Here is a 26254-nt window from a genome sequence, read left to right as displayed (position 1 = left end):
CCTTGTGGAAGGTGTGCAGGTAGGGGACGCAGGAGCAGGCACTGATGGGGCTGGGAGGCCATCTGGCCCCTCTGTGCAGAGTGCCTAGGGAAGGAAACTGAGACAAAAATGAGTAAGTGCTTGTCTACTCTGAGCAGACTATTTGCTATTAAATATTTACAGCTGTGCTGATTTGCCAGACACTTAATGGCTCAATACAGAGCTCATGGACTGTCACTGGGGTCTCTGGATGAAGCTGCCACTTGGTCCCAGCACTATTGTGTTGTACCCCTGGTGCTCCTGGATGGCTTTGGCAGTTCTGTCTCATTTCCAGAAACTTGGAGGATGCAGGAGAACATCTCCTGACAGGTCTATCAGAAGCCCCAGTGCCATTTGGGGCAGTTGATCCCATGCCAGCCCAAGGAGCCAGACATCATTTAGCCACTGGCAGCTCTCCTGCTGCTGTGGGCAGAGCAGAAAGGGACGTTTGCTGTGGAGCTGTCACAAACTGGGAGCGAGGCTGTAGGGTTAAGAATAATATGTATTTTGTCAAAATTTACGGTTTAAAACAGTGTTAGCTGGAAAAATACCAGTTGGAGTGGTCTGTGTTGTTGGCTACTATTGTGGTAATTTATGAGAAGTACTAAATAAACATGTACAACTTTAAAAATGGCTGGTCCAGCACTGGGGACGAGGGACCAGGTGAACAGGAGTTGCTGGGAACTCTCCAAGGCCCATCAGCAGTGAAACTCAACCTCCCTCAGAGTAAGCTGTAGGATGTTCTGGTGTCCAGTTTCACCAAACAAGCTGAGTCCTGAAAAAATTGGGAATTTAATCTTTTTGTCTGTTAAACATGATGGGAAGCTGCCTAATGGAGAGAAGGCCTGGCCAAGCTCCCCTCTTCTGGTAGCTGGGAGTGATGCCCAGCATAACTTGGGTCAGAGGAGCAGGTTGTCATTATCATGAAAATTTCTTTTCAGCTCTTTAAAAATCAGTATAATAGCTCTAAATGCACACCATTCTGGAAATATTCTTTTTCTTCTAACAAAAGTAGAAAATGTTATTTATTAGAAGTTAATGCATGTAGTGTAAATATTTCCTGGCACTCAGTCCCAGCTAAAACAGAAAATCTGTTAATAAATGAAACTGGGCAAACCAAATTAATGAGTGCCTCCAACAACTGTGTGGTTCATTGGTAGTTGGAGTGGGCATTTGGAAGGAATCCAGGTAATTGTGAAAATGTATAGGAGGTGATAATCTTTTGAAGTGATGATAGCTAAAGAGAGAGAACTGTTCATGTGGAGCTCTCAGATATGGTATCTGGGCATGCTTCATGATTATAGTTTACTTTGCCTGCCATCCCTACAATTTCTATTTACATTATTTAAAATAAGATATGCATAAGTTAGATAAAGAATAATGGATCAGAAAATAAGCCCTCTGACTTACAGGATGATCTGCAAAGCATAAAATGCAATATCAAACAGTAGCTATTTCCTTGTGTTTAGAGAAAGGAAATGTAATTTACTTTGTGTCTCTTTTATAGAGTCTGCTGTAACAACTGGCACACAGATCTAGATGTGACCAGTGTATTAACTTGCTACTTTTATTAAAAAAAATGCTCTAAGGGTCAAATAACTTGACGATTTTATTTTGTTTCCAGTAGAGATCTTACTGGGCAGGTTGAGACCACTCAGCCTTTCCTTCTTATGGGTGGGAGTGGCAGGGCTGGGGCTGGGGAGGTGCACAGGAGCAGGGAGAGGTGCAGGACCTCCTGGTGCAGCCTGGCACCACTGGGCCCATTGATGCCAATGCCTCAGGTGCCACCAGTGATGCACTAGGGACACCAGGCTCCTCTGTCGTGTAGCACTGTGCTTTTTCTCCAGGTGATGATTTCTGGTAATGCTGTGGAAAAGAATCACTGTGAAAGCCTCAGAATTGTGCCAGACAGGACTGTACTTGTGTGGCTTCTTCTGTCTCTGAAATAATGTCCTCTGTCTGCTTTGATCTTCCTGATGCAGCCAAACACTGAAGGGTTGTGCTAATGGATCTGCTTTTTTATTTTTCTTCCCTTTCATTGCATGACAGCAGCATTTTTTAGTTCCTGATGACCACAATGTTTTGCTGCTAGAAACCACTAGAAATCAGTCATTTATAGAAATATTTAGGTTCTGCATCATTAACAGAAGTGAAAAAGGGATGAGTGTTAAGATAGGGTTTATAAACAAGTTTATTTTATTTTTCTAAAACATAGGTGTACAGACTTTCTGAAGAACCATAGACCTGTACTAACATCTGAGAGTGTTGTCAGCTGTGAGTTTTCCAAACTGGAAGAAAAAGTGAGAGAAAAAGTGCCACAGAACTAAACACATGCTGAGTTTTTAATGATGCTGTTTCAATTATTTGGTGTGTTGTTGGTACACAAGCAGGGAAATGTGTTTGTAGAATATGTTCGAATTTGTCTGGTTTACCTGCAGTGGAAACTGATTTTGTGCAAAGCATTTTATAATCACAAACAGATACTCCAGATTACTAGTGGAACATAACACATGACACTTATTTTTGCTCTCGACAGCTGTGGGTCAGTCTATGGAGGAAGTTTTCCTTTCTGTGTTGTCTTTTAGAGAGTTGGCAGAAAATTAAAATAATGCCAAAGGAGAGAGAAGTGAAAAATAGGAAATCTGAGAGGAGAAAGCAATTTTGTGAGAGGCTTATTTCTGGATGGGCATTTCTCTTACCTTTTTTATCCTGATTTGTGATCTTTTCCACATTCCTTTCCTTTTAAGATACCTGATGGTGTAGGGCATGGAAGAGTATGGCTTTGCTTCCTGTGCTTTGTGCTTGGAAGGCCACTAAAGGAATTCACTTCATTAGTATTCAAAGAACTAAAAAAACCATACATTCAGTTCTCTTAGTTTGAACCTGGAAAAAAAATCCAAACAAAATAAAAAGCCAAAACACTAAAATAACATAAAATAAAAGATAGACTTGTGAAGGTGCTTGACATGATTGGAGAGGATTGCCTGTCTGTGCTCTCTTGCTTTGAAGTATTTATTTATGTCACAGGTGGAAATGTCTGAAAAGTTCTAAGATAAGCATTCAAGAAAAAAATAACAAGAATAAGCATTCAAGAATAAAATAATGCTGACATTGTGGGGACAAATGAATATAAAAGGGGCTGAATAAGATATTATGATATTAATGGCACAACTTGTTTGAAAGGACGTTCATAGTGTGGTAGGGGTTGGCCTCTTCTCCCAGGTAAAAAGTGACAAGAAGAGAGAAAAAATTGCACCAGGGAAGGTTTAAATTGGATATTAGGAAAAATTTATTCACTAAAAAGTTATCAAGCATTGAAACAGGCTGTCCAGGAAAGTGGCCCTGTCACCATCCCTGGAAGCATTAAAAAATATGTAGATGTGTCAGTTTCATGGTTTAGCAGTGAACATGGCAATGCTGGGCTGGAAGTCAGACTTGATGATCTTAGAGGCCTTTTCCAATCTCATCGATTCTGTGATTTGATTCTATGAAATTCTGAGTACTACAGTTTTGATTGCTGCTTCTTCCTTAAACTTAATTTCTGACAGTAAGGTCTCATAGACATGTTATTCCTGTGAAAAATCAGAAGTAAAACAACTGATGGAGCCAAACTCACAGACAAGTTTGATTCTTTCATACCCTTAACAAATATGAAAGACATTGGCATTTTTCTACCTTTTTAATGAAAAGCCTGTGAAAGTACATTTTCACTGCTGTCAGGCTAGTCATGTATCCCAGAGTCTTCAATGAGGTTTTGCTGTCTTCATCAGCACCCAGGTGTCTGCAGCACTGATTTATGAGCTGTGCCCAGCCTTGCTAGCAATGCCACTGAGAATGGCAGGTTGTCTTTATTACAGAGGACACCTTCCTTAGGCTCCACACTCACATGCCTTTCCTGTTCTGCAGAAGATCTCGTTATCCAAGTGAGGAATGGAACTGCTTTGTAATGAAAGTCATGGCATGACATGATTATTTACTAACAGACTGAAATTAAGAAATTTCATTATTAAAAATTCATAGCTGTTTCACTTATGACAGTTTTTGAGAGAGGAGTCAGTGAATAATTTATTTGCCATAAGCATTCAGCTTATCCTTATCAGATGTCTTTGTGCAATGTTTGTTCTTGAAAATTTGTGAAAAAACCCATCAAAAAACAACAACAACAAAAAAAAACCGCTCACCCAAAAAAATTGCTCTCCTAACCAGAATAAGACTGCCCACTCACTTTCTCCCTTTGATAAAACCTACATTTGTAAGAGTTTTCACTGCTGGAGCACATATAGTTCATGCCAGTGGAGTTTGTACTAGCAAAAGTAGTTGTGTGTCTGCATTTGGAGGCTTTGCTCCCATAAGAACCCAAGTAAAATCCTTTAAAGCATGGATTAAGTGGAGAGTTTTATTTTGGGAATAGTTCCTTCTTGACCACTGTGATATTATGGAACTATCATAAACATATACTGTCAGGGTTTGTTTGGTTTTCTTTTTTCAAAGTGTTTTCCTCTTCAGTTTGGTTTCTAAATTTCTGGTCAAGATATTTGTTACAAGTGAGGATCTCTCTCTAAAATGAAATGTATTCACTGAAATGCTTATTGTGCCTTCCCTAGACCAAGGCTTACTTCATAATGCCAAGCAATGACTACTGTGTTTTGAAAAGCACATTTTATCATTGGCCGGTACAAACCAATGAGTCACGAGTTAGTTTTAAGTTCAGCAAAGATCAGGTGCCAGATGCTCCATCTATGCAGAAGCATGCATCGATTTTATGTGAGATGTTATTTTCTGAGATCCCACAGTGGCTGCAAAGAGCTGTGTCATGTTTTTTTTTCCTTTGGCTAAAATGAGACGGGCAGGATATTCTATTAATATGAAACTACTGTGGCGTTATCAGAGATACATGCTGAATACTTTCAGTGGGTATCTAGAAGAACTATTTTGTATAAATTACCTGTGTTGTTGTCTATTAAATGTCTTTTGATCAAGAATCTGCCATGTGTGCAAGATGTGTATTTGTCTTGGTCTGCAGGACAATGGACCCATGTCAGTGAGAGACTCGGGCAGTTCTCTGGGGGAGGACAAGCACAGAGATTGCTCTCTAAGCTTGTGAAGCCTCCTTAATGAAAGGGCCTGTATTGTTGCATGATTTCCTACTAAATATAAACAAGGGGTAGTGTATACATAATTAATCTCATCAGGGTTCCTTAGTATTCTCATAATAGAAAAATTAATTACAATTACCCTTCACAACAAGGTGAGTTCATAATTTGTATGTGTGCTAGCAGATACAAGATTTAAACAAAAAAAAAAAAGAAAAAGGACCTTGTGTCTATAAAGTACAATGACAATGTTACAGTGATTTCTGGATGCACATGAAATCTCATAATATGAAATTTTCAAAGAAACAGCCATCTGATTTTATATAATTTGTAAACAAGGAACAAAATTTACTCCGGTGTAATTTTAGGGCATAGGAACAGGAAAGGACACAGAGAAGAATCTAATCCATTCTCTGCTCTAACCAGGAGCCTTCATCATACTGGACAGACATTTGTCTACCTTCTCAGTGTGTCCACTGCTTCACTGCACTTTCAGCCTACACTTGACTTTAAGAGATTTCTTTTCTGATTTAATCTTTCTTCAGTTTAAAATCACTAGCAACAGTTCAGATTGGTGTAGGCAGGAGGGGTCCCTATTTTACTGTGTTTGTAGCTACCTTTTATGTAATTGAAAACTTAATGTCTCCCTTCAGTTTTTTGTTTCTGGTCCCAATTCCAACATCTTTCTTTTAGATGGGGTGCTCTAAACCTTCACCTTTCAGATTACTGCAGCTAAAAAAATGGGAGATCTTCCCACTGCGCCTATGGCTGCTCCTATTGCCAGGCACGAGTTCCTTTCAGGTCATGAGCTCTCTGCTTTGAGGGAGCATTCATTGGTTCTGTGCCTCATTTGGAATCTTTTCACAAAGCTCTGCTTTGATGCACAAGGTGTTTGCCCAGAGGACCTGATAGCTGCTCCACAGCCAGTAGCACCAACATCAGTAACCTGGTGGATGCTGAGATGTATGTAGCACAGCCTGACAGGATCAGAGGCAGCTTCTAGGCAATGGAGACTTAATTTCAGTATATTTGCTTGAGGAACTTTTTTTTTTTTTTTTTTTTTTTTTTTTGTGGGCCTTCTCTTTGGGGTGGAGATTTAATAGTCAAAATCCTGGTCATATTGAAACCTACTAGGGACAATTAACATAGAAGACTAGACAAATCTGTGTTGGAATGAGATAAGGGATATCAATTCCAGATGGAATAAAAATCAGTTTACTAGAAGGAAGAATTTAAGTCACAGCAGGGTTTCTGTTAGTATGGATTTGAGCAAGTATCTGTTTTTAATTGTCTTTAGCAATGCTAACAATCAAAGCTATTTCTCTAAAGCAGGATTTGAGAGTTGTCCAATAAATACTCCATGAAGCACAATTGCTCTCTATATTCTTGCAGAGAATAGCATTTCTCAACCAGTTATAGAAGTATATCCAGTCTTGGTCACAAGGAATACCAGTCAAAATTTTTCTTAACTGTAACTAAGGTAACTTGAGAGCAGTTTAGAAGGATGAGCCTAGAGGCTCTACCCAAGTTAAGGGTAAAAAAGAGATTGTGTTGAAGAACAGCATAACTCATTTCAGAACAGAGTAAATCTCTTAAGATCTTTTAAGGCAATATATTCAAATATATTCAACTTGATATGACAATGCGTGAGTTTTCAAGCATATCCATACAATTCCCCTGAAGTTAGTGGAATACAGAGACACCAGAGGCAGAAGTGGTTTATCTTTGAACCTCAAACCTTTGCACCTTTCCAATTAGAGAATTGTCTGGAGCTCTTGTATTTTTCCAGCTTTCCTTAGAACCAACTGCATGCACCAAATATTAAGGAAGTAAAGAAAATGTGAGGAGGCATTAGAACATGGTACTTTCAAACACATCAGCAAATACCGGGAACTGTTCCCAGATATAGTCTGAAAAGAAAAATGGTTGATTGAATTTGGAGTTTTCCAAAACATCTGCTCCTTCAGTTTGGAACATTAGAAAAAGAATTAACTCAAATTTGTAGTTCAAGAAAATAACCCTTTTTTTCCTCAATAAAAAAGGCATATTTTTTTCCTCATTGTAAGAGAAATGTTTGAGTGGAACATTAGTTTTGCTATGGACTATTTGGTTACTGTTCTTGTGTCACTGTTGACATAACACAGAATTCAACCACCTTGCAGCTCTAAAGTGGCCTTTCTTCTGCTGTACAGTGAGGATTTTTTCTTCTGTATTGTGTTGTTGTTTTTGTTGGGTATTTTTAAGAAGCATGCTAATTTCCTAAATCAGGACTGGCTGTTACTGACACCTCCTGACAGCTGCTGAAATCACCAAGTGCTAGCCTTTGGGTTTGTAAGTTACACCAAGGCTGCACCAGCTGCTACAACAGATTCTTTCTTGCAGGTGTCAGCTATTCCATGACACTGCATTTGTCTCTGGCTTGCCAACATAGCCTTTGAGGCTGTCAGGACCTGTAGCAACCACCTTCTCTAACACGAGCATCTATCAACTTGGTGAAAATGCTATCCTGTAAGAAAGAATTGAAGATGACATACATCATTTTCTGAAAGCATATGCAAGCCCTCGGAACCACTGCCACCAACACACTTGAACCAGCCTCACCCTGCCCTAGGGATGAAGGGGAAGGGATTATAATGCTGTTTTGAAATATAGACCAGGGCATTTTTGGTGCACTTGATTTTATTAATTTTTCCTCAACTCCTTTACATGCTGCACCAAGTAAGTCACATGGTTTATTTTTTTAGTCTTGGAAAAATGTCCGCTGAGTAGTCTGGAATGTTGGGACCTTGCAGACCTTGGCAAGCAGCTTGTAGCAATAGAGTGAGTGTGCTCTTGCATGGAGGCTTCCTCACCCAGAACAATCAGATCTTCCCTGATTGCTGCTTGTCCTCATTGTCCAATTGTGGGAAAAGACAGCCTTTATTCACAGTGCACATTTGAACCTTTGGGGACAGTTACTGGAAATTTTGTAGAGGTTATGTATTTACTTGCTTTCCTGAGAGCTGCTGTGATCATTCCAGAGCACTGCAGAATGATGTGATGTAAACGCACACAGACTGAGTGACTCAGCTTGTCAAAAACTCATTTAAATATAAATGCATAAAATAGAAAAAAAACCCAAAAAACCAAAAAACAACCCCAACTGGAATATGTATGTGCTAAAAGCCCTTTTTGTGATTGCTGAATCTATAGCATTATTGACTTTTCATTGTAGCTGAGGGATTACAGAGGAAGAGCTTCCCAGCTTTCCTTAAGTTTAATCCTTGCATGACATGTTTGTTAACTAGAATCCCCACGTTGCCAGTCTGGATGGGAGTGGTGCCACACTGTGTGTACACGTGCCACAAATGGAAGGTAGAGAATCCTGGGATGAGGTGAAGAGACACAGTCCCTGTTACTTCAAGTTTCTTCCTTCATAAATTCATTGGTTTTGTGCCTCATTTGGAACCTTTTCACAAATCTTAAAGGCCATAGCAGCTCCACCTTTGTGCTGCATGCTTCAGCTAAGGTGCTTCTGGGGGAAGTTCATTTGGTGCTGCTGCTCTGCAGCGTGCTCTCTTCGTAGGGAGGCACTGGGTCTGGAGAGAGCTCAATGTGAGCCTCTTCCAGGGAAGTCTTCATGGTGGCCTCCTCATACGACGGAGGCAAACACACCGAGAGGAAGGTGGCGTCAGGGACCAGCGTGGAGTAGTGGAAGCTCTGCTCGCTGCTCCAGGGCAGGGCAGAGAGGAAATGGGGCACGTCGTGCTCGGGCAGGGCCTCGGGAAGGTCGATGCTGAAGATCTGTCCCTGCTGAGCGGGGCGCTGGCAGCGGCGGTACAGGAAGAGCAGCAGGAATGCCAGGAAGAGCATCATGGTGGCAGGCAGTATGATACACAGAAATGGCTCTATGTCGTCTTTGGTTGAGCTTGTCTGCTGTCTGCTCTGTAACCAAAGCAAAGAGGAAGGGTGTTGGATTCTTGGAGATCTCTTAGTCAGAGAGAAAAAACACATTCCCCATCTCTGCCTTGTGACATAGCGGTTGCTTTTCCAACTTTCTTTCTCTCTACACCAGTATCAATCAAGCAATATGTTTTGCAGACTCATGAATTTTATTTACTGGCCAATTAAACAAATTACAACCAGAGACAAAAAACCCCAGAGAAGTTGCTAAGAGTGTTGGATTTTTAGAAAGCCCTGTCTCCAATGGGGGAAAAACCCTAAAAACCTGGAAATATATGCCATTTTTTATGACATTTTATTGCTCTTGGATTATAGCAGGAGTCTGGTCAATTTTCAGGAGACTGGTCGAGCTTTTAAAATTTGGGAGAACATTGAATTGCAGATGAATAATGCTGGTGATCCACCATCTGGTGTTGCTTCTTTGTGTTTGGAAAACTGTTTAAAGAACAAATATTACAGCAACTAGCCCTTTCAAACAGGGGCCATTGCCTACAATACCTGCTCTTTGGGTTGTTCTAACCTCACAGACCAGTTCCAAATAAAACACATTGTTTTTCTTGGACAGGACAGCTTGGACTGGACCTCTTGAGCTTGCTCTGCCAGTGATCCAAGAATCGTTTTCTCCTGTTTAAAACTACAGAAAAAGAACTTCTGGTGTAAGAGAAGTAACACTTGTGACTGCTGTGTTAGCTTTGTTTTCTGCAAATGTAGCACAAAAGACCTCTGTCCCACAGCTTTTGAATTGTGATGTAATGTTAACTGGAGTCATAAGCTATGAGAAAAACCAACAAAGCCATTTGTGCTTTTGTGTTGTATTAGATTTAGTTTTAAAATTTAGTATATCTTGTTTCCAGTCTGACTCCATCTTCTAATGATTGGGTCTCATTCAGAGTCTAGTCTAGGGCAGAAGGAAAACCCAAACTTTATAATGCTGTTTATCAAGTAATTCCCTTTGTAAGCTCTTGACTAATGCTGTGAGGTGCCTTTTTCACATTTGCATGGTGAGACTAAACTGGTCAATGGATCAGATTTCCTTTATTTTGAGTGAAGGTGCCATTCAGGCCAGGAGAACTTCAGTGATTCTTTCCCCCAAGGGTTTGGAAGCAGGAATGCAAACTGGCCTGTTTGTAGCAATGGCTTTGTGAAAAGGACAGTAACTCCAGCATCTCCTTTTTAGTCTACAAAAAATTTCTGTTCTTATTCTTCCAGGAATCACAGTCATTCTTCTAGCTACAAAATCACACTGTAATCTACATTCAGCTGGTTATCTACTAGTCAATTGTAACCTCTTTGCTTTGTTGTCATATTATGAAATAATTATTATGTGTCATGCCTAAGAAAAATAAAATAAATAGGCATTGACTCCTAACAAATAATGTAGGGAAGATTACTGCTTTTCTATTTTTTCTCTAAGGTATTGTGGGTCAGAAGCTAAATGCATTAAAGTAATTTTAAAATACACTGAAACCTTTGCAGATTAGCTATGAAGCTATTTTTTCTCCAGTAGTCTTTTACCCCCAAAAAAGCATATTAAAGAACTATTTTATATTTATTGATACTTTTTATTAAAGATTTTCTGGCTGTATAAGCTGTTGTCTTACCTGACCGTTCAGTGGGTGTCAGGAAAAAGCAGAATTGGAAGAAATTGTTCCAGCTGTTCTTCCAATGCAAACATTAAATAATTTCTTAAAAATTAGGGGATTTTTTAAAAAGTTGTTAATGCTTTTCTAGAGTACCTTATGACATGCATGAAACATTTCAAGAGAAAATGAGAAAAAAGCATTCAGCAGTATTATGTTAGTGCTCTGTGTATGTGGAGACTCATTGATACTGATGTGTTACCAATACTCTTACAGTAAATATTGAGAAGAGCTGAGCTTATAATGGACAGCATTATTCCTGATCAATGAAGAGCTTCTTTTTAAAATCCAAGTCTAAGTTTTGGGTTTAATTTGTATGGAGCAGGCTTTCATCCAGGTTAAGCCTTGGTCTTAGTATCTGAATTGTACAGTATTCTGGTGGTTTGTGAGGACAGGGAGTGAGATTGCCAGTGTTTCCTACATGAGATTAGTAAAAGGTACATAGAGCCCCAATTATCATTTAAACTCAGTGCAGCTTCCCTATAAATTTCACTGCAGTGATATTTGCATGTTGAATAATGGCCAAGGACTCAGTGTATCCTTCATGTGCTGGTGGAGGCACAGGCAAGAGTGAGGGCTGTAAGACAAGGCCTTGCACAAATACTGGACTTCAGAAGGGAAGGAAAGGTTAAGCTTGATGGAAGGAATTAACAAATGGTCTTGCCTCTCAGGGAAATATACTTTGCTCCAAAGCCTTGACTGGAACCCAGAGGTCTTGTGCCTTGCAATGAAGTGCCTATTAAGAGAAAGGTGCAAAATATATTATTGTTGGAGGGCACAGTTTGCATCTAATGGTAAAAAAATGGAAGGAGTGCAGCTATTTGTAGTATGAGCTGGCTCAGATGGCAACAGTCTGTGAGGTAGCCACAAAAAGACACCTTAGGGTATCAGTGGGTTATTGGCCTGAAACCTCTTCTTGTTTAAAGGCCCTCAAAGAATAGCCTATAGCACTATTTCTAAAATTGCAAAATCAAGCTCTCAAGCCTGAATAAATGCCAGCATTTTTGAAATCTGTGAAATCCTTAATTTTCTCTGCAACACATATAATTTTAAATTACATTATTGTGCACAAAATGCCTCCTCAGGGTTGTGATAGATTGCTTAGGGAAGGAGGTGAACACCACAAACCTCAGGGTACTGTGTTGCAGGGTGTGTAGAGTATGCAGTGACTGAGTCAGAAGGTTGTGGGAGGAGAGAGGACAGCCTGCTTGTGTGGTAAAGCAGATGTTCTCCTGGGGAGCTGTTCTCCTGTCTCTGATACCAAACGCTCTGGGGAAGGGGCAAGACAGATCAGTGGAGGTGTTTCTTGTGGGTTACTCGTTGGTTTGACTGGGTTGAGATCCTTGGGAATGGTCTGCAGAAATTCTGCACCTGTATTGCTATCTCTGAAGGTGGAAAGGCAGTGCCCTGAACCTGCAAGTACTTTATTGCACTGTGGGATCTGGTCAAAAATTGCAATGTTATTACAAAGCAGCCCATATTCTCTTGTACTAAGTAAAGAGGTCGGGTGGTTGGACTAGATTTTCATTGCAGACCCCTTCCAACTGAGCTACTCCTATTTTATCCTGTTCTGTTTCAAAATAACCACAGTAACCAGTGCCTGCTGGCTACCTATTCAGTAATGTGTGCAAAAGAAGACATAATAAATTTGTTTAGTTTGTTCTTTTGTTTCACAACCACTGTATAGTTGTTGAAGAACAGTAAGTGAGTTTTACTATGATCTGCAAATTAGTGGCACGTAAAGCAGATAGGATTAAGAATTAGGCAATATTATAGAATTATAAAATATGCTGAGTTAGAGGGGACTCATCAGGATCATTGATCTCAACTCCTGGCCCTGTGCAGGACACCCCAAGAGCCACACTGTGTGCCTTAGAACATTGTCCAAATGATTTTTTAACTCTGTCAGGCTTGGTGCTGTGACCACTGCCCTGGGGAGCCTGTTCCAGTGCCCAACCACCCTCTGAGTGAAAAATCTTTCCTCATATCTAACCTAAACCTCCCCTGACTCAGCTTCATGCTTTTTCTGCATGCTAACAGGTGACAATAAAGACTGGTATTGCTCAGTCTGTGTTTCAGAGTGCTCATAGCTGTTTAAGCACAGCTAATGTTAAGACTTTCCTATCTGGGTGAAGTAATTTGTAGGCTACTTAGTGTATTATTTGAGCTGAAATAGTTTTTTAGAACTACTGCCCCACAGATGCCCTGGACCTGACCAAGGAGTTATGTATCCATTTGGATGCTGCCTCCTGCCAAACATTACATGGACTGATTTTACTTTGAGATGTAGTTCCAAAAGGACAATGATGGACTTCTTGTACGTGTATCAGTATAAATATATCAAATGTATTACAGACAATTGATCAATATTAGTTCCTCTTTTTCTATTGTGCTTTTGTTTCCATTTCTGCAATGACTGCCTAAAGGGCTACTGAAGAATGTTGCAAAGATCTTAACATAAAGACTTGGGAAATCTAATAGGCATTTTAAAAATTACACTAAAAATGGGGATAACTTTAATACAGTGAATCAAAGGTCACTTAAAAAAATTCTGAAATGCCAAACTAAAACTTGTTCTAAACTGACCTAAAGCTAACTTCTGCAGCTGAAGCTCTAAAACTAGAAAAGTAACCACTGTGTATAGGTATCAAGAATAGCTGCCAGAACTGGAAAACAAAATTTTCTAGAAATCAAACTCAATCTTCATTAATTGAAAGTAATATAACTGCAGACCATATTTAAGGTAAAATCCTCTACTCTTTTATATCTGAAAGTTTCTACAGCAGGCATATGAAGTGACTGATGGAATTATTAATTGACTGGTTTTGTTTGATGCTGCTTCATTGGAGATCAGCATGCTCTGCCTGTGTCATCACAAGCATCTACTGTCAGGTTTGTAAGTGACAAAAATAAGGATCTGACTTCCAGCATGAAACAAGTTACAGACACATAAATATGGGAAAATACCCTTTTTAAAATAGAGAAAGGCAGAAAAGAGCCTTTATTTCTATGGAAAAGAGCCTTTATTTCTATGGAAATAAAAGAGATCATATTTCTAAAAAGTCCTGTTTTACCAGAACTGATTCTTAGTAAGATATAGTTTAGACATTGTTTATTCTCCTCCTTTCATTTATGTATTTGTAGGGACTGAAGCAAAGGGTCAGTTTCCCCCAGCCACTGAGCACATACTGGAAGGATAAAAGCCTTTCATTAGTAATCTGTCTGCCAATGTTTTTTTAACATGCTGAGCATGTACAGTTGCCAGTTTACAGATTATGTGACCCATATCAGTTGAGATGAGCTTTCACTCGTGCCTGTTGGAGAAGGAATGAAAGGCAGAGTGTGGCTGAATTGTGTGGTATAGCCATGATGAGTAAAGGAATGGGCTTGGAGCTGAGCTATGTGTCTATACAAAAGGGGGGTAGTACCTGCCTTGGGAGGGAATGACCTCATAAGGCAAAGCATGAGGTTAAGGGAAGCTTTTGTGTGAGGATGGAAAAATGAAAGTTTATTTTTCTTACTGAAATTCCCATTGAAGTGATTGAGTTGTGGTAAGATTTATTATGTTCTTAATGATTTGCTAGCATACTTAGAACTCCATTAAAATTATTTTTGCTAATACAGCCCATATTTATACTAATATCTTTTGAAGTTGAAGCAGGAAACCGATACTTCTGAAATGTTTTAAGTGGATTTGGAACAAAGTCTGCTTTGAAGTCATTAGGGTGTGGTCCCCCCCTTAGGTTCTTTTCCAAACTCTATCCTGATCCTTGAAGCTGATTCATTATTGCTTGTAAAAGCAAAAACATGTAACTCTGGAAAACAGAAAAATATTTTTATGTGGCTTTGTATCCATTAGTAATGACATGTAATTTAAATGTGAGCCTGGATTTACACAGAATTTTCAAATATTTGTTGGAATGTGACTCTGGTGATGCTGTTTGTTTCTCACTGTCAGATAAAAGCAAGTCTTAAGGTGTGAAGACATTGTCATTGCTGTTCTAACTCTGGAAATGTTACCAGTGAGGCAGACCTTCATAAAATCATGGCGACATTTAAATACTACTTTTTGTCCTGTTTTGACACTCACACACACTCCTACCCCCATTTATTTTGTAACAGTACACTTTGTATATATCAGCTGAGTAACGTAGCCAGTTCATTTGCTAATGCAACATGCTTTGGACCTTTACTGTGGAGCTACATGCACCTTAAATTATTATTTTTGATCAGAGAAACCCTTTTGCTGTATCCAGACCAAGCCAGAAAGCAGGCTGTGTTTTCATCTCTGGGGGCTGCTTCCCTCCCCCCCTGGGCTGCATGTGATCCTCTCTGGCAGAAGTAATCAGCGCCCAGCTTAGGGAACAAGAGTTCATTGCTGCCTGCGCGGGACTCACAACATCTGCAGAGAGGCTTCCCGGCGCCAGATGCAGAGCGTAAACATGCCTTTAACAGAAAGGAAATCAAGGGTGCCTTATGCTTAAAAGAAGTAATTAAACTTCCTTACCTGCCACCCCAGCAAAATTTTTCCATCTAATGTTTTTCTCCTCCACAAATGTGTTTAAAAAGACTTAGCAGCAATAAAGAAATGCTCCGACTCTCTGTAATTGATCAGGACTGCTTTGGTACGTCCCAATGCCCAGGGATTTACTCTGCACTGTACACTGAGGCGTTACACAGACATACACACACATGCAAAGTCAAGGGACATGCCATAGAGATGAGCAGGGGGTACAGACCTGAAGCTCTGTTTCCAGAAGTGGCCCACCTGGTTCACTGTTTAGCCAGTCATAGTTCCCCCTGTCAGCATGTCCAAAATTTTTCAAGCTGCTGCCCAAGAGCCACCTCATGCTTTCATTGACCTGGTCTTCTGTCTTCGTGCCTCCACCTTGCCTCGCTGCTGGCAGCTGCGTCTCCGCCTCCCAGCCTGGACCCAGCCGGGCTGCTCGCAGCTAATGATCCCTCTCCAGCGGCTTCCCCTTTCCAGCCGGAAAGGAAAAAGGAAGTTAGACACCCCCTCGTCGTCAGGAAGCCAAGCAAATAGATCTCAGAGCCTCTCTCCACTTCCAACTCAATCTCTCTGGATTTGCTTCGGTGGCCTACATTACCAGCAAAGCTGGCATCAGGTATCTGGGAGCTGGGGCTGATAGCGCTCTGATTGGAGCACTCCCTGCATTAGGATTATTAAAAGGGGAATTTGCATGTGAATCTAAGCCCACATGGTCATGACTCCATGTGGATAAATAACGCTCTATATTTAGTTATCTAATAAACACTATTTCCAACAAAATAAAATAAATAAGCCCCATGCTTCTATGTTGAGAGTGAAAGGGTACCTGAGGTTCCTCCCTCAGTTACACAGCACAAGGTGGAAGCGCAATCCAGGCAGGTTTTTGTTCCCTGTTGCTGAAACATACAGAAAAGAAAAGTGTTTTCTGAGTAGAGAGGCAAGGACACGAGGCTAAATGCTGTACTGAATTATTTAGCAGTGTTAGGATGTAGATGTTAATGATAAATCCAGAGAGAGAGCTCTGCCAGGAAAGCTTTGGTCACTGTGGGAGTGTACGATTGCTTCTGGTAAGAACGAGTTGTCAGTTCAGTTAAATCAGGTTAACAGTTTTCTAGGCTACTTGTTAAATGGCAATTGTTTCTAGTGAGAAGACACTGTTTATCCACAAAAAGAGACATGAACTTATTTCACTCATGTGTGGTAACTTCTGAAGAGAGGACTCTTTAACATGAATTAAACCTTGATTCAACCTGCAACTTGTGCTGCAAAGCTGCAGGTGCCTTTTGCTGCCTTGCTGTGGGCAGAGGGAAAAGCTATTGCTAAATGTCTCTTTCAACTCTGCAGCTTTTCAACTGTGGTGCACTTTTTATGATTTCTCAAGGCTTATCTGTCAGAGCAAAAGTTGTGCTTAGGACTGATAATAGAAACTTGGGGTTAGAATCTTAACCTCTTATTTCTTGCCTGGACTTTTTTTCATCAACTTTTCTTTTAGTTCATGGCTCCCAGAAAACTGCAGGTGTAGTTGGCAGCACCAGGCTCTACTCCTCCAGCTCCAGCAGTGGCAGCCAGTGGTGCCAGCACTTGCCATTTCTAGCAGGAGGACCCTGCAAGAACCTGCTCCAAAACTGGCTGTGATCCCTGTGTCTGCAGCTTGCAGGAAGGATTCACCCTGCAGGTGAACCATGGCTGTGTGGTAGTTTGATAAATCTATCCCGGTTTGTTACTGAATTTGCCAGGTGAGCAGTGGACAGGGAACAATAATGTTGCATGAAGGGCTGGTCTTGCTGCTGAAGCAGCCACATCATTGCTGGCAACTGAACTCTTGCTTCTGCTGAGGTGCTCCTGTGTGAAGCTAGAAATCTCACCTCAGCAAAGCCTTTGCATGCTTCTCCTCCTTTCCTCAATGCCTCACTCCTTGGAAAGCACTTTCAGAGGTGGTGAGTGTGTCCAACCACCAGGACCAGGGCAGTTACACTCTGAATTGCAATGTCCACTGAGAAGCCAGGTCCTAAACATGGATTAACAGGTCACAGGTCAAACTAGTAAAATATTTCTCTAGATGTCTCAACACCTTGTAGAAAAGCAAGAATAACAACCATCTTTCCTAAACCACTGTTAATAAAATTAATTCCTTTCAGGAGCCTTGAGACTGTGTAGCTTAAATCTAGAATCTCACATGCAAGCAGGAAACATTCATATACCATCTTAATTAGGGTCTTAGTGCAGCCCCTAAGATTATTAATGCTATTTTTAAAAGCTTGCTATAAATTTGCCTTGGGACTGTGCATGAATAATGAGGAGAAGTAAAAAAATACGTCCCCTTACAGTATAAACACCTGTTTGGCATCCTTAGATTCTAGTTGATGAATTTTAGCCAAGAAAAATAAGGTGTGTACTTTTATGACCCCATTTGTCAAGTGCTGCTTTGAATACTTGACCTCTGGAAAATGTGTAAGAATGATTTAACTTTGTAGAGCTGAGGCCGAGTGGGAATTTGGGGAAATTCAGTGCCTTTTGTCAGGCAGGTAATTAGAATATAAAGTAATGATTGTCCCTCTGGCTTTTTATCTCATCAGTGGAGCCAGCAGCAAGATTAGTGAGTGTGATTGGGATACTCTCTTTCTGCTGCCAGGAGTCAGGTGTCCTTTTGCTGCACTGCCTTTGTAGAGCAGATCTGCTCCTGTGCAGAACTGAAACAGAGCCATTCAAGACTGGGTTGGTGGTGGCAAATCTGTTGCAGATTTCTGACAGCCCTATGGGGCTCACAGACACTTATTTTTCCTTCTCACACAGAGTTCATAAATAGCCTTGTAGCTTGAGGCATGCTGCAGTGTGAAAGCTGGGGCAAAGAGGCTCATCCTTAATTCCAAGCCCTTGGCCAGATGTCAGGCTCACCACTTTGAAGTGTGGGTTGGGTTCAGAGATCACCAGATCTTGACACGGACAAAATGTCCTACCCTCCTCCTCCACTGGCTTTGTTCTTTGAAATGGTTTGATCTGGAAGTTGCCAGGTCAAACAATCTGGAGACAATAGCTGACATGGAATGGCACCACTGACTTTGATTAAAGTTTGGTAAAGGTTTGTGAAACAGTGCCAAGGTGATGTTTTTAGCTGAGGCAGTGTTGGTATTATCACTTGCAGTGCCACAGCGGAGAAGCAGGGAGAGACTTTCTGAGGAAGCCACTGCAGAAAATAGGCACCTCCACTGTCCTCAGTTCAAAGCTCAAACTGTCATAAATTATTCATCTCCCTGATTGCTGAGATGTTGGAGGCTTGCAGTGTAATTCTAGGCTATAATGCCACCAATATTGGTAGGGAACACAATATCCACAGTGCCTTAGACAACCTTTCAAGTTTCTTGATACTTTCTTCCCCCAGTTTCTTTTACTGCTGCCCACAGGTGCTGGTGAAACTTCCCTGATTGAATGATTGTGCTGCTGTGAGGGATGGTATGGGGCTTAATCTGAATAATGAAAAACTAGAATTTTAGTGGATGAGGTGTTCCACTGTCAGCAGTCCTGTGCTGGCAGGTGTAGATTCACCAGGAGAAATGGTGGGACAGGATTACTTTAGCCTATGACCAGCTGGCAGGTGCTTCTGTGTCCTTCAGGTGGGAGTGGTGTTGGCTTCTGTCCATTCCCTTCTCACTTGGGTAATTAAGCAGTTCTGGTTTGTACTTTTTTTGATAAAATTTCTTTATATTGAGATTTTAGCTTTCCTTACTTCTGTGAATGTGATAACACTTGAAAAGCTCTGTGGTCATGGCAGAGTGCTGGTGGCTGAGCAGTGTCCATCTGATGGATAGATGGATTGCTCTGTCTAGAGCTATGGGGTTTTATTAGGTACTTTTTTGTCATTTCTGTCAGTCTAGGTTTGATCCCCTTCATTTACATCTGGTCATCCTTACCCTGAATTCTTGTTTTCTCTTATTTAAGAGAAAAATCTGCCACTCTATTTAAGACTGCATATATGCTAGCACACACTGTGGCACTTCATTCTTATTTAGCCAAAAGGTAGAATCTCTTTGTTTTAGTGGGAAGGGAGAGGGTTGGTTTTATGGTTGAGTTTTTGGTGATTTGGGCTTCTTTCAGCATTTCTGAAGGGCCAGCTGACTACATTATGCTTTTGCTTTTAAAAGTGTTGCCATAAACAAAACAAGCATTTTGCTATTTTATTAGGGTGATGTTCTAAAAAGAAACAATTTTGGGTGGCGTGGCTGCAGTCAGGTCGAGCTCCACACTCTCCCTTTTGTACTTTCATTATTAATATTGTTGATTTTCTTATCTCATTGCTGTTTCTAGTAAATATTTCTTACCTCAACCCATGATCTTTGCCTTTTTTGGCTCCAATTCTCCTCTCAAATCCTCTGAGGGAAGACGGGGAAAAGGGGCTGGGTGAGAAAATGGTGTGTAGTTTGGAGTTTCAGTGAGAAATGCTAAACTGGGGAGTACCATCCCTGAACCATGACACCAATATGAGGAAATAAACTTCTAAGGAGAAATGTGAATGTGTGGTTAACCTTCAGGTGAGCTTTTAAAAGTAAACTTTTAAGATTTACCTCATTGTTCATTGTGTTTCATGTTTCTTACCCTGGTGGTTGACCTTGTGTAGTGCTGGGCAGGCCTTAGGTACTGAACTCTCAACATATCTGCAGTCCTGTGTTCAATTTTTTGTTCAAGCTGATGCAATTTTCTGCTAGAATATTGTGAATCCCTGAATGAAATCTCCTGACACTGTATCCAAGTACAGCAGTCTGTGTCACTACTTGTTGCTAACTCAGTAGATGTTATACAAAAGAATGATCATATCTCCATATAGCCTGATTTGGTTGGTATCATCTGCTGCAAAATCTGTTATCGCTAGATTCCAAAGGAATTGTTCTTTCTGACATTGTTGCTTAGAACTAGTGTCAGGAGAGCACTGTTGGAGAAACAATAGCTCTTCTAGCTTCTAGAAGAGCTTCAGTTCTTCATCAGAGTGGAAAAAATGCAAATTAACCTCTAAGTCCTCTAACATCCCTTTAAAGCCAGGTGAGTCTCACGAGCAGAACTGTAGTTATCAACAGACCCTCTTACAGGTTATTGTCTCTGATTACAGGCTTAGAGAGGCCCTGATATTGCCCATCATTAATAAGGAATCTGTAACGCTTCATTTGCCATTATTAAAATGCTGGAAACTTTTGAAAAATCAGGATACACTTGTTCATGTTGTACTCAGTTGTCAAGGCCTTTGGCCTTCTGGACAGGAGGAAAACTGTGGACTTCTGAATCCATATGAATGTATTATTTAAGAGAACATCAACTGAGAGGCTTTGAGAAATTTTGTACTGTTTTGCTTGAAATAAAACACATTTTGTGTACGGTTCCAATTCAGACCTCACATCCTGAAGTTTAATCTACTGATTTGAATCTAAAGATTTCTACTTCAAACTTATGGAGAAGAGACAGCCTCCTGCAACCTGTAGAATAGAGTTTGCTATAGAAATGAAATGTATTAAGAAAATATTTCAAATAAAAAAGGCCCCAAATCTGTAGATGTGAGAACAACTTTATTTTCTCAAGTGCACTTGCTAATGATTCACCTGGCCAGCAAAGTTGCAGTCAAACCTAGGTTTTAGGGTATGAGCCTTGTTACACAAAGGCAGGTGAGTTAGCCTGAAATGCAGTATAATAAATGTTAATAGATGCTAATAAAGCAGAGCTGATGGCACCCATGGACTGCAGCGGTACCTGAAGGGGCAGAGAAAAGGGAAAACTTCTCCCCACCACTCAGGGGGGAAGTGAGGGGCTCCGAGGCAGGTGTCCTCCCCCTTGGCGTGTCCTGTTGGTGCAGCAGGTGCTGTGTGACACTGCTGAGTGTGACTCTGTGACTGTCACTCTGTGACTCTGTGGGAGCTGCTCAAATTCCCCTGGGCTGGGTTTGCTTTATGATGCCGTTTGTGTCGATTGTGCCGCGCTCGGTGCGCTGCCTGTCCTGGCTGGCTGCCGTGCCTTGTGCTTGTGTGTTAGGAGGCAATGCCTGCTGGACAAGCAAAAACCCATTGCCCTTGTAGGTGCTGATGTTACCAGCTAAAAACTGTGAGGGAAAGGCTGAAGAGCTCCCTCAATGGAGCTATAGACTGGCAGATAAAATGTCAGGAGGCAGAGAGGGAAAGGGATGAGTTAAACACAACAGGCAGATGTTTCCGGTGTAAAAGCATTTCAGAATTGACCAGTGCAAGGCCATAAGGATAAGAACAGCTGTAACAGTGGAGTAAAGGCACTGCCACAGTTTTCTCAGGCTGGGGACATTAGAGCTTACATGGATGCAAGTGGAAAGTATGCCATGGGATTTGCAATGAAAGGGTCTTGGTATTAGAAAAGACAAGGCACCATGCAATACCCTCCACAGCAAACCACAGATACAAAGGCAAAGGCTTTAAGTGTGGCTTCTTAAAAGAAGAGGCTTAGCCTGGCAGCAGGGAGTGGCATGGCAAACCCACCCTGAAGGAAACATGTTGTCTGAGGGATGTGTGAGTGTTTAGAGGGGAATAATTGCACATTAGAAATACCTGGACAGTTGAGCTGCTGAGAACCACTACTCAGCATGGGTAGCTTTTTTACTAACAGGTCGCGTTTTCAGTTAGGAAATGCAATCTGCAGCCCAAGAATAACATGCTGATGTTAAGGTGAGAGGGATTGTATGAGAAGAGTCAAAACAGCAGCAAAATGTAAAGAGGATTCTGCTTGGGGGCTTGGTGTGGTTGAATGGATGATCTGAACAGTTCTTTCATATGTTCAGTCCTTAATTCAGGAGGCTATATTGTCATTTGAGAGAGTAGTGAGAAAATATCCACTGCAGTGACCCACTTCTGGATAGGGAATGGGAAGAGGGTGTCTGTCCCTCGGTGCATTCCAGGCTAGCCTGGGCTGCATTGATGCTGCTGTGCAAAATGTTGCTCCTGTGTGGATCTTCAGGGTCAGCCAGAGTTGTACAGAGGGGAAAGCCTAAAGCCAGACTGATTAAATGTGGGTTTTCTCTTTGGGGAAAAAGTAGATTTTGCTTGGAGCAGTGGTGGACAAAGGGAATCAGTTGTGAAAAGAACATCTGAGGCAGCTATTTCATTCTGCTACAAGATGGGGATCCTCTCACCGCTTTTCCAGGAATATCCTCCTCACTCTCTGTGCCAAGTGAGTTGGTGTGCTAACAGCAGGAGGAGCCAGGTGGCTGCTGAGGGGCAATGGGGCCTGCAGGGGCGAGCATTTACAATGTGCCCAGGTTGTAGGGGCAGCTCTAGGCCTGACTGGTTAGAGACATTTACATTCTGATGTCGCTCTTCAGGGTTTAGGGTGTTTTTTAAACTTTATTTGACTCCAACCATTACTTTTTGCTATGTGCAGGGTGTAGTCTCCTTGAGAGGGATGCTTGTCCACCCATACTGGCTTGGTTTGATGGCTCAGGCTCTAAAAGAGACAGTCAAAGTGGTGTAGTTTGGCACTTGTGCCCTGCTTCGGGTTCCTCTTTGTCATCCTGTTTTTCTTCTGCAGTCACTGCAGATCTGTGATGTTGTCTAGAACGACACAGCATAGTCTATATAGCCCACAACCCCCTACAACAGACCCTCAAGAGTGGTCATCCTTCTTGCCCTACTCTCAGCACAGCTCTATCTAAAAAACTGAAAACATGTGAGAAAAAAAACACACGTAGCAAACTACATTAAAATATTTCCCTTTTTTTTTAACCTTCATGCCCGGCTTTGCCAACTAATAATCTTTATTCTCTTGGGTTTGGGGCTGGTCACAAGAGCCTGCATTGAGATATTCAATTATTTAGTGTCCTTTTAAAAGAAAAGGTAATGCACACAAGAGAGATGTAAGATCTGCTCTGGTGACCATCCCCGCAGCTGATATTTTAAAAGAACATTTTTGTCAGGGCCCTTGTGCTTGTGGTGCCAGCATTGCAATTGTACCCAGAAACCAATTCCTCTGTTTTCTCAAGGGACAATGAATTGTTTTTGCAAGTAAGCAAACCAACCAAGAGCCTTGTCACCTTCCTCTCCTCACATGAGTTACTGCAATACCTTTTCAAAACCATTTTTCACTTTCTCATTATGTTTGACATTATTGTTTCTCAAGCTTGAAGATTTGTCTTTTTTGACCTCCTAGACAAAATTACTTATAAGGATAGATTTCAGTATAGCATCTTACCCAGTTTTATTTTGATCTCTTCCTCTCCCTGTAATCTCTGGAACAAAGAACCTGATTTGAAGTACAAAGCGGTCTGCTGGGAGTAACATTAAAAAACATAGTAAATAATTTATAAATGCTACCCAGAAAAGTATTCCACGTTATTTTAAGTAATTTTGTTTGACTGTGGTAGGGAATGAACATAATAAGAGATCAGAAGTGGTCACACTAACCACAGAGAAGAAAAATATTTCAGGTTGGGCATAATTTCTCAGAGCTGGCAAAGCTGAAGTATTGGCTCTTCTTTATGGATACATACTTCCCAGCAATTATAGTGTAGACAAAGGCACAAATCTGTTGTTAAAACAAAACAAAAAACCATCCGGATTTATTACTATGAATTTCTATCAGGAGTCAGAAAATTGCACATGCAGCCTGGCTAGTATGTTTGGTTCTGGTGTTTTGTTGTTGTTGTTTTTTTTTTTCCTTCCAGTATAAGAGTAGGACCTAGCTGACCTGTGCTTACATCTAAATTGTTCTGATTTATTTTGGATTCTGTTGAGTTTTGAAATCTGTATACTGACTGCACTCTTCTAGGACTCTGTGTCATGCATTTGGATAAAGACTTCAATTTGTGTTTGTTTGCAGTGATATTAGATGTTAAGAGGTTTATCCTGATGCTAGCTTCTTTGCCAGAAGCTCCAAAATCAGAGATCACGCTGCATTTCACATAGCTCTGTGGACAGAATCCCAGCCTCCTTCTTTTCAACTTCTGCCATAGGTTTACTCAGTGAACCAAAAGGTTTCTTCATCTGGAAAACATGATCAGGAAGTATCTGTCCTGGAGATAGCATGCTTCCAGCAGGCTTACTGAAAATATTGTCCCATTTTTACCTGAGTGCTTGGGGGTATGGATGTGACACTGGTCTCCTATGCAACCCTACTGTGCCCCACCTGTTACATCCAAAGTGTGTCTCCCTTTTGTCTTGTACCTGAAATACCTGCTGGTACCTCTAGCGTGCCCTTCTGTATTCCTCCTATAAACAATCTTTGCTGCTGTTTTTCTGTTTTGGGGTTCTTTTTTCTTCTCTTGCCAGATTATCTCACGGATCTACTACTTTGGGATAAGCAAGAGGCCAGAGCATATGTTTAGATACTTTGGACCATTTTGAGGTCAAGGACAAATTTTTTACTTGCTTGGTTGGTCATCCCACCTGTAAAATGGTAGTAGTGACACTGGGCACTCCTTTGGCACCCTGTCAAAAAATAAAAATTAGTTATTAAGAAACAATTAGTCTGGCTTGGTATCAGGGGAGCTTTTAATATTTAGTTTAACACAGATTAACTGTGTAGCCAGTGATAAACTTACATTGTGAAAACATGAATGAGTTCAGTGAATCCACTAAAGCGAAGAGGATGTCTGAGATTCAATGGTGTGCCTGTTTAATTCCTTTTAAAATTTTCTTTATTGTTTTTTGAAGTATTTGTTGACAGCTGTTTTTTTTGGCAAGTGTTCTTAACAGTCTGCTCCTCAACAGAAGAACAACACCAAGGGTCTCCTAGGTAAGTCTAGTGGCAGCAGAAGCCACTCTAGCCTGACCCCAGCATAAGTGGGAAGACAACTGGGAATTTGTACATGTAAGGAGAGGAATAGTGGAGCATTACTTTCTGTATTTACTCTGCTGCTGTTTCACATTACTGAATGCTCTTTAGGAGGAAATGAAAATCTTTCTAATGGGATCAAAATGAGATGTGTGGAGCAGCAGAAGGTAGTTCCCTGGAATGAAATTAGATCTGGCGGCTGGGATTTAACACACTCTCTTTTGCCAGAAGTGTGTAAGATTATTAAAGCATCACAACCTCATTTGGTTCCTTTGTAATCTGTTCTTAACCTTCATGCTGATGAGGCTGTTATGTAACAACCAGTGAAGGCCAGACCTTATGTTGCTTCAGTGTATGGCCAGAGACCCCAGTGGGGCCAGGTGGAAAGCTGGCTGCATTTTCCCCTCTTGAGATTATGTGGAAAGCTTGCTTTTGGGCTGTGGGTAGCATCCTTGACCACAGAGAGGTGTATCCTAAGGTTTGCTGTGTGATGCTATGTCTTGTCACTGAAACACTCCTGCTTTCAGGAAGCCCATGGCAGTTCTGTTGAAAGGGACACTGGCAAACCCTTTCTCCTTCAGTACCTAAATTTTGGCTGCATACAGAAGCAGGGGTGACTGCTGTAAAGAAGGTGTTTATTATTTTCATTAAATTAAAGGTTTTTCTTCAACAGGAGCAATCTTTGGTTTGACTAATCAAAAGAGGGATGTAGGTGACAGGGACAACCCTTGCTGAGCTCTCATTTTAGCAGAATGAAACATTGCAGCGTCCATGCACCTGTTTACTGGGAACACCTGAGGAGTGTTATCTAAACTGTCTGTGGTCAGGGAATGCCCAGCTTAAAAACCCAACAAAAGTCTGGATGTGAATGAGAGCTCTGAGCAATCCATCTCTAATGAAATCAGAGCCAACAGTATTCTCCTCATTTAAGAGAGAATACTGAGGACAATACTGAAGAGGGAGAAATGTTTCACCTGTCTAGATGCATCAAAATTCTGCACAGCATCTACTTGCACCTTTAACTATCTCAGTAGCTTCATCCTTCTCCACCCCACAAACTCAGACTTTTGCTAGAAGTGCTGTAGGAGTCATTTGTCAGTGTTTAGATCTCAGTTTCCATCAAAAACACAAAGCAGTTCAGAGTAACTAAATTCCCAAGGTCATGCATGAAAACTGCAGTTCCTGCTAGTACACAACAAGTATTTCAGGTCCTTTCTCTGCTCTGTTCCTTTGCTTCATCAGGAATTGTACAATAACTTCCATTAGAAAAAACCAAAGCATAA

The 26254-nt window shown here is 41.0% G+C and overlaps 1 protein-coding gene across 1 annotated transcript; it reads right to left on the bottom strand.

Moving 5' to 3' along the window:
* Positions 1 to 7847: 7847 nt before the first annotated feature.
* On the bottom strand, positions 7848 to 15584 carry SMIM28 (small integral membrane protein 28). The gene is made up of 2 exons (XM_036380878.1): positions 15433 to 15584; positions 7848 to 9035 (listed from the first exon to the last, which is right to left on the bottom strand). The coding sequence occupies exons 1-2, from the start codon at positions 15541 to 15543 to the stop codon at positions 8637 to 8639; spliced, it is 510 nt and encodes a 169-aa protein (XP_036236771.1). The 5' UTR covers positions 15544 to 15584; the 3' UTR covers positions 7848 to 8636.
* Between the last annotated feature and the right edge of the window lie 10670 nt (positions 15585 to 26254).

Source organism: Molothrus ater, chromosome 3 (assembly GCF_012460135.2).
Source record: "Molothrus ater isolate BHLD 08-10-18 breed brown headed cowbird chromosome 3, BPBGC_Mater_1.1, whole genome shotgun sequence".
In the NCBI taxonomy this organism is placed as follows: Eukaryota; Metazoa; Chordata; class Aves; order Passeriformes; family Icteridae; genus Molothrus; species Molothrus ater.
Note: the sequence above shows the minus strand (reverse complement) of the source record. Positions and strands in the feature narration are given on the sequence as shown.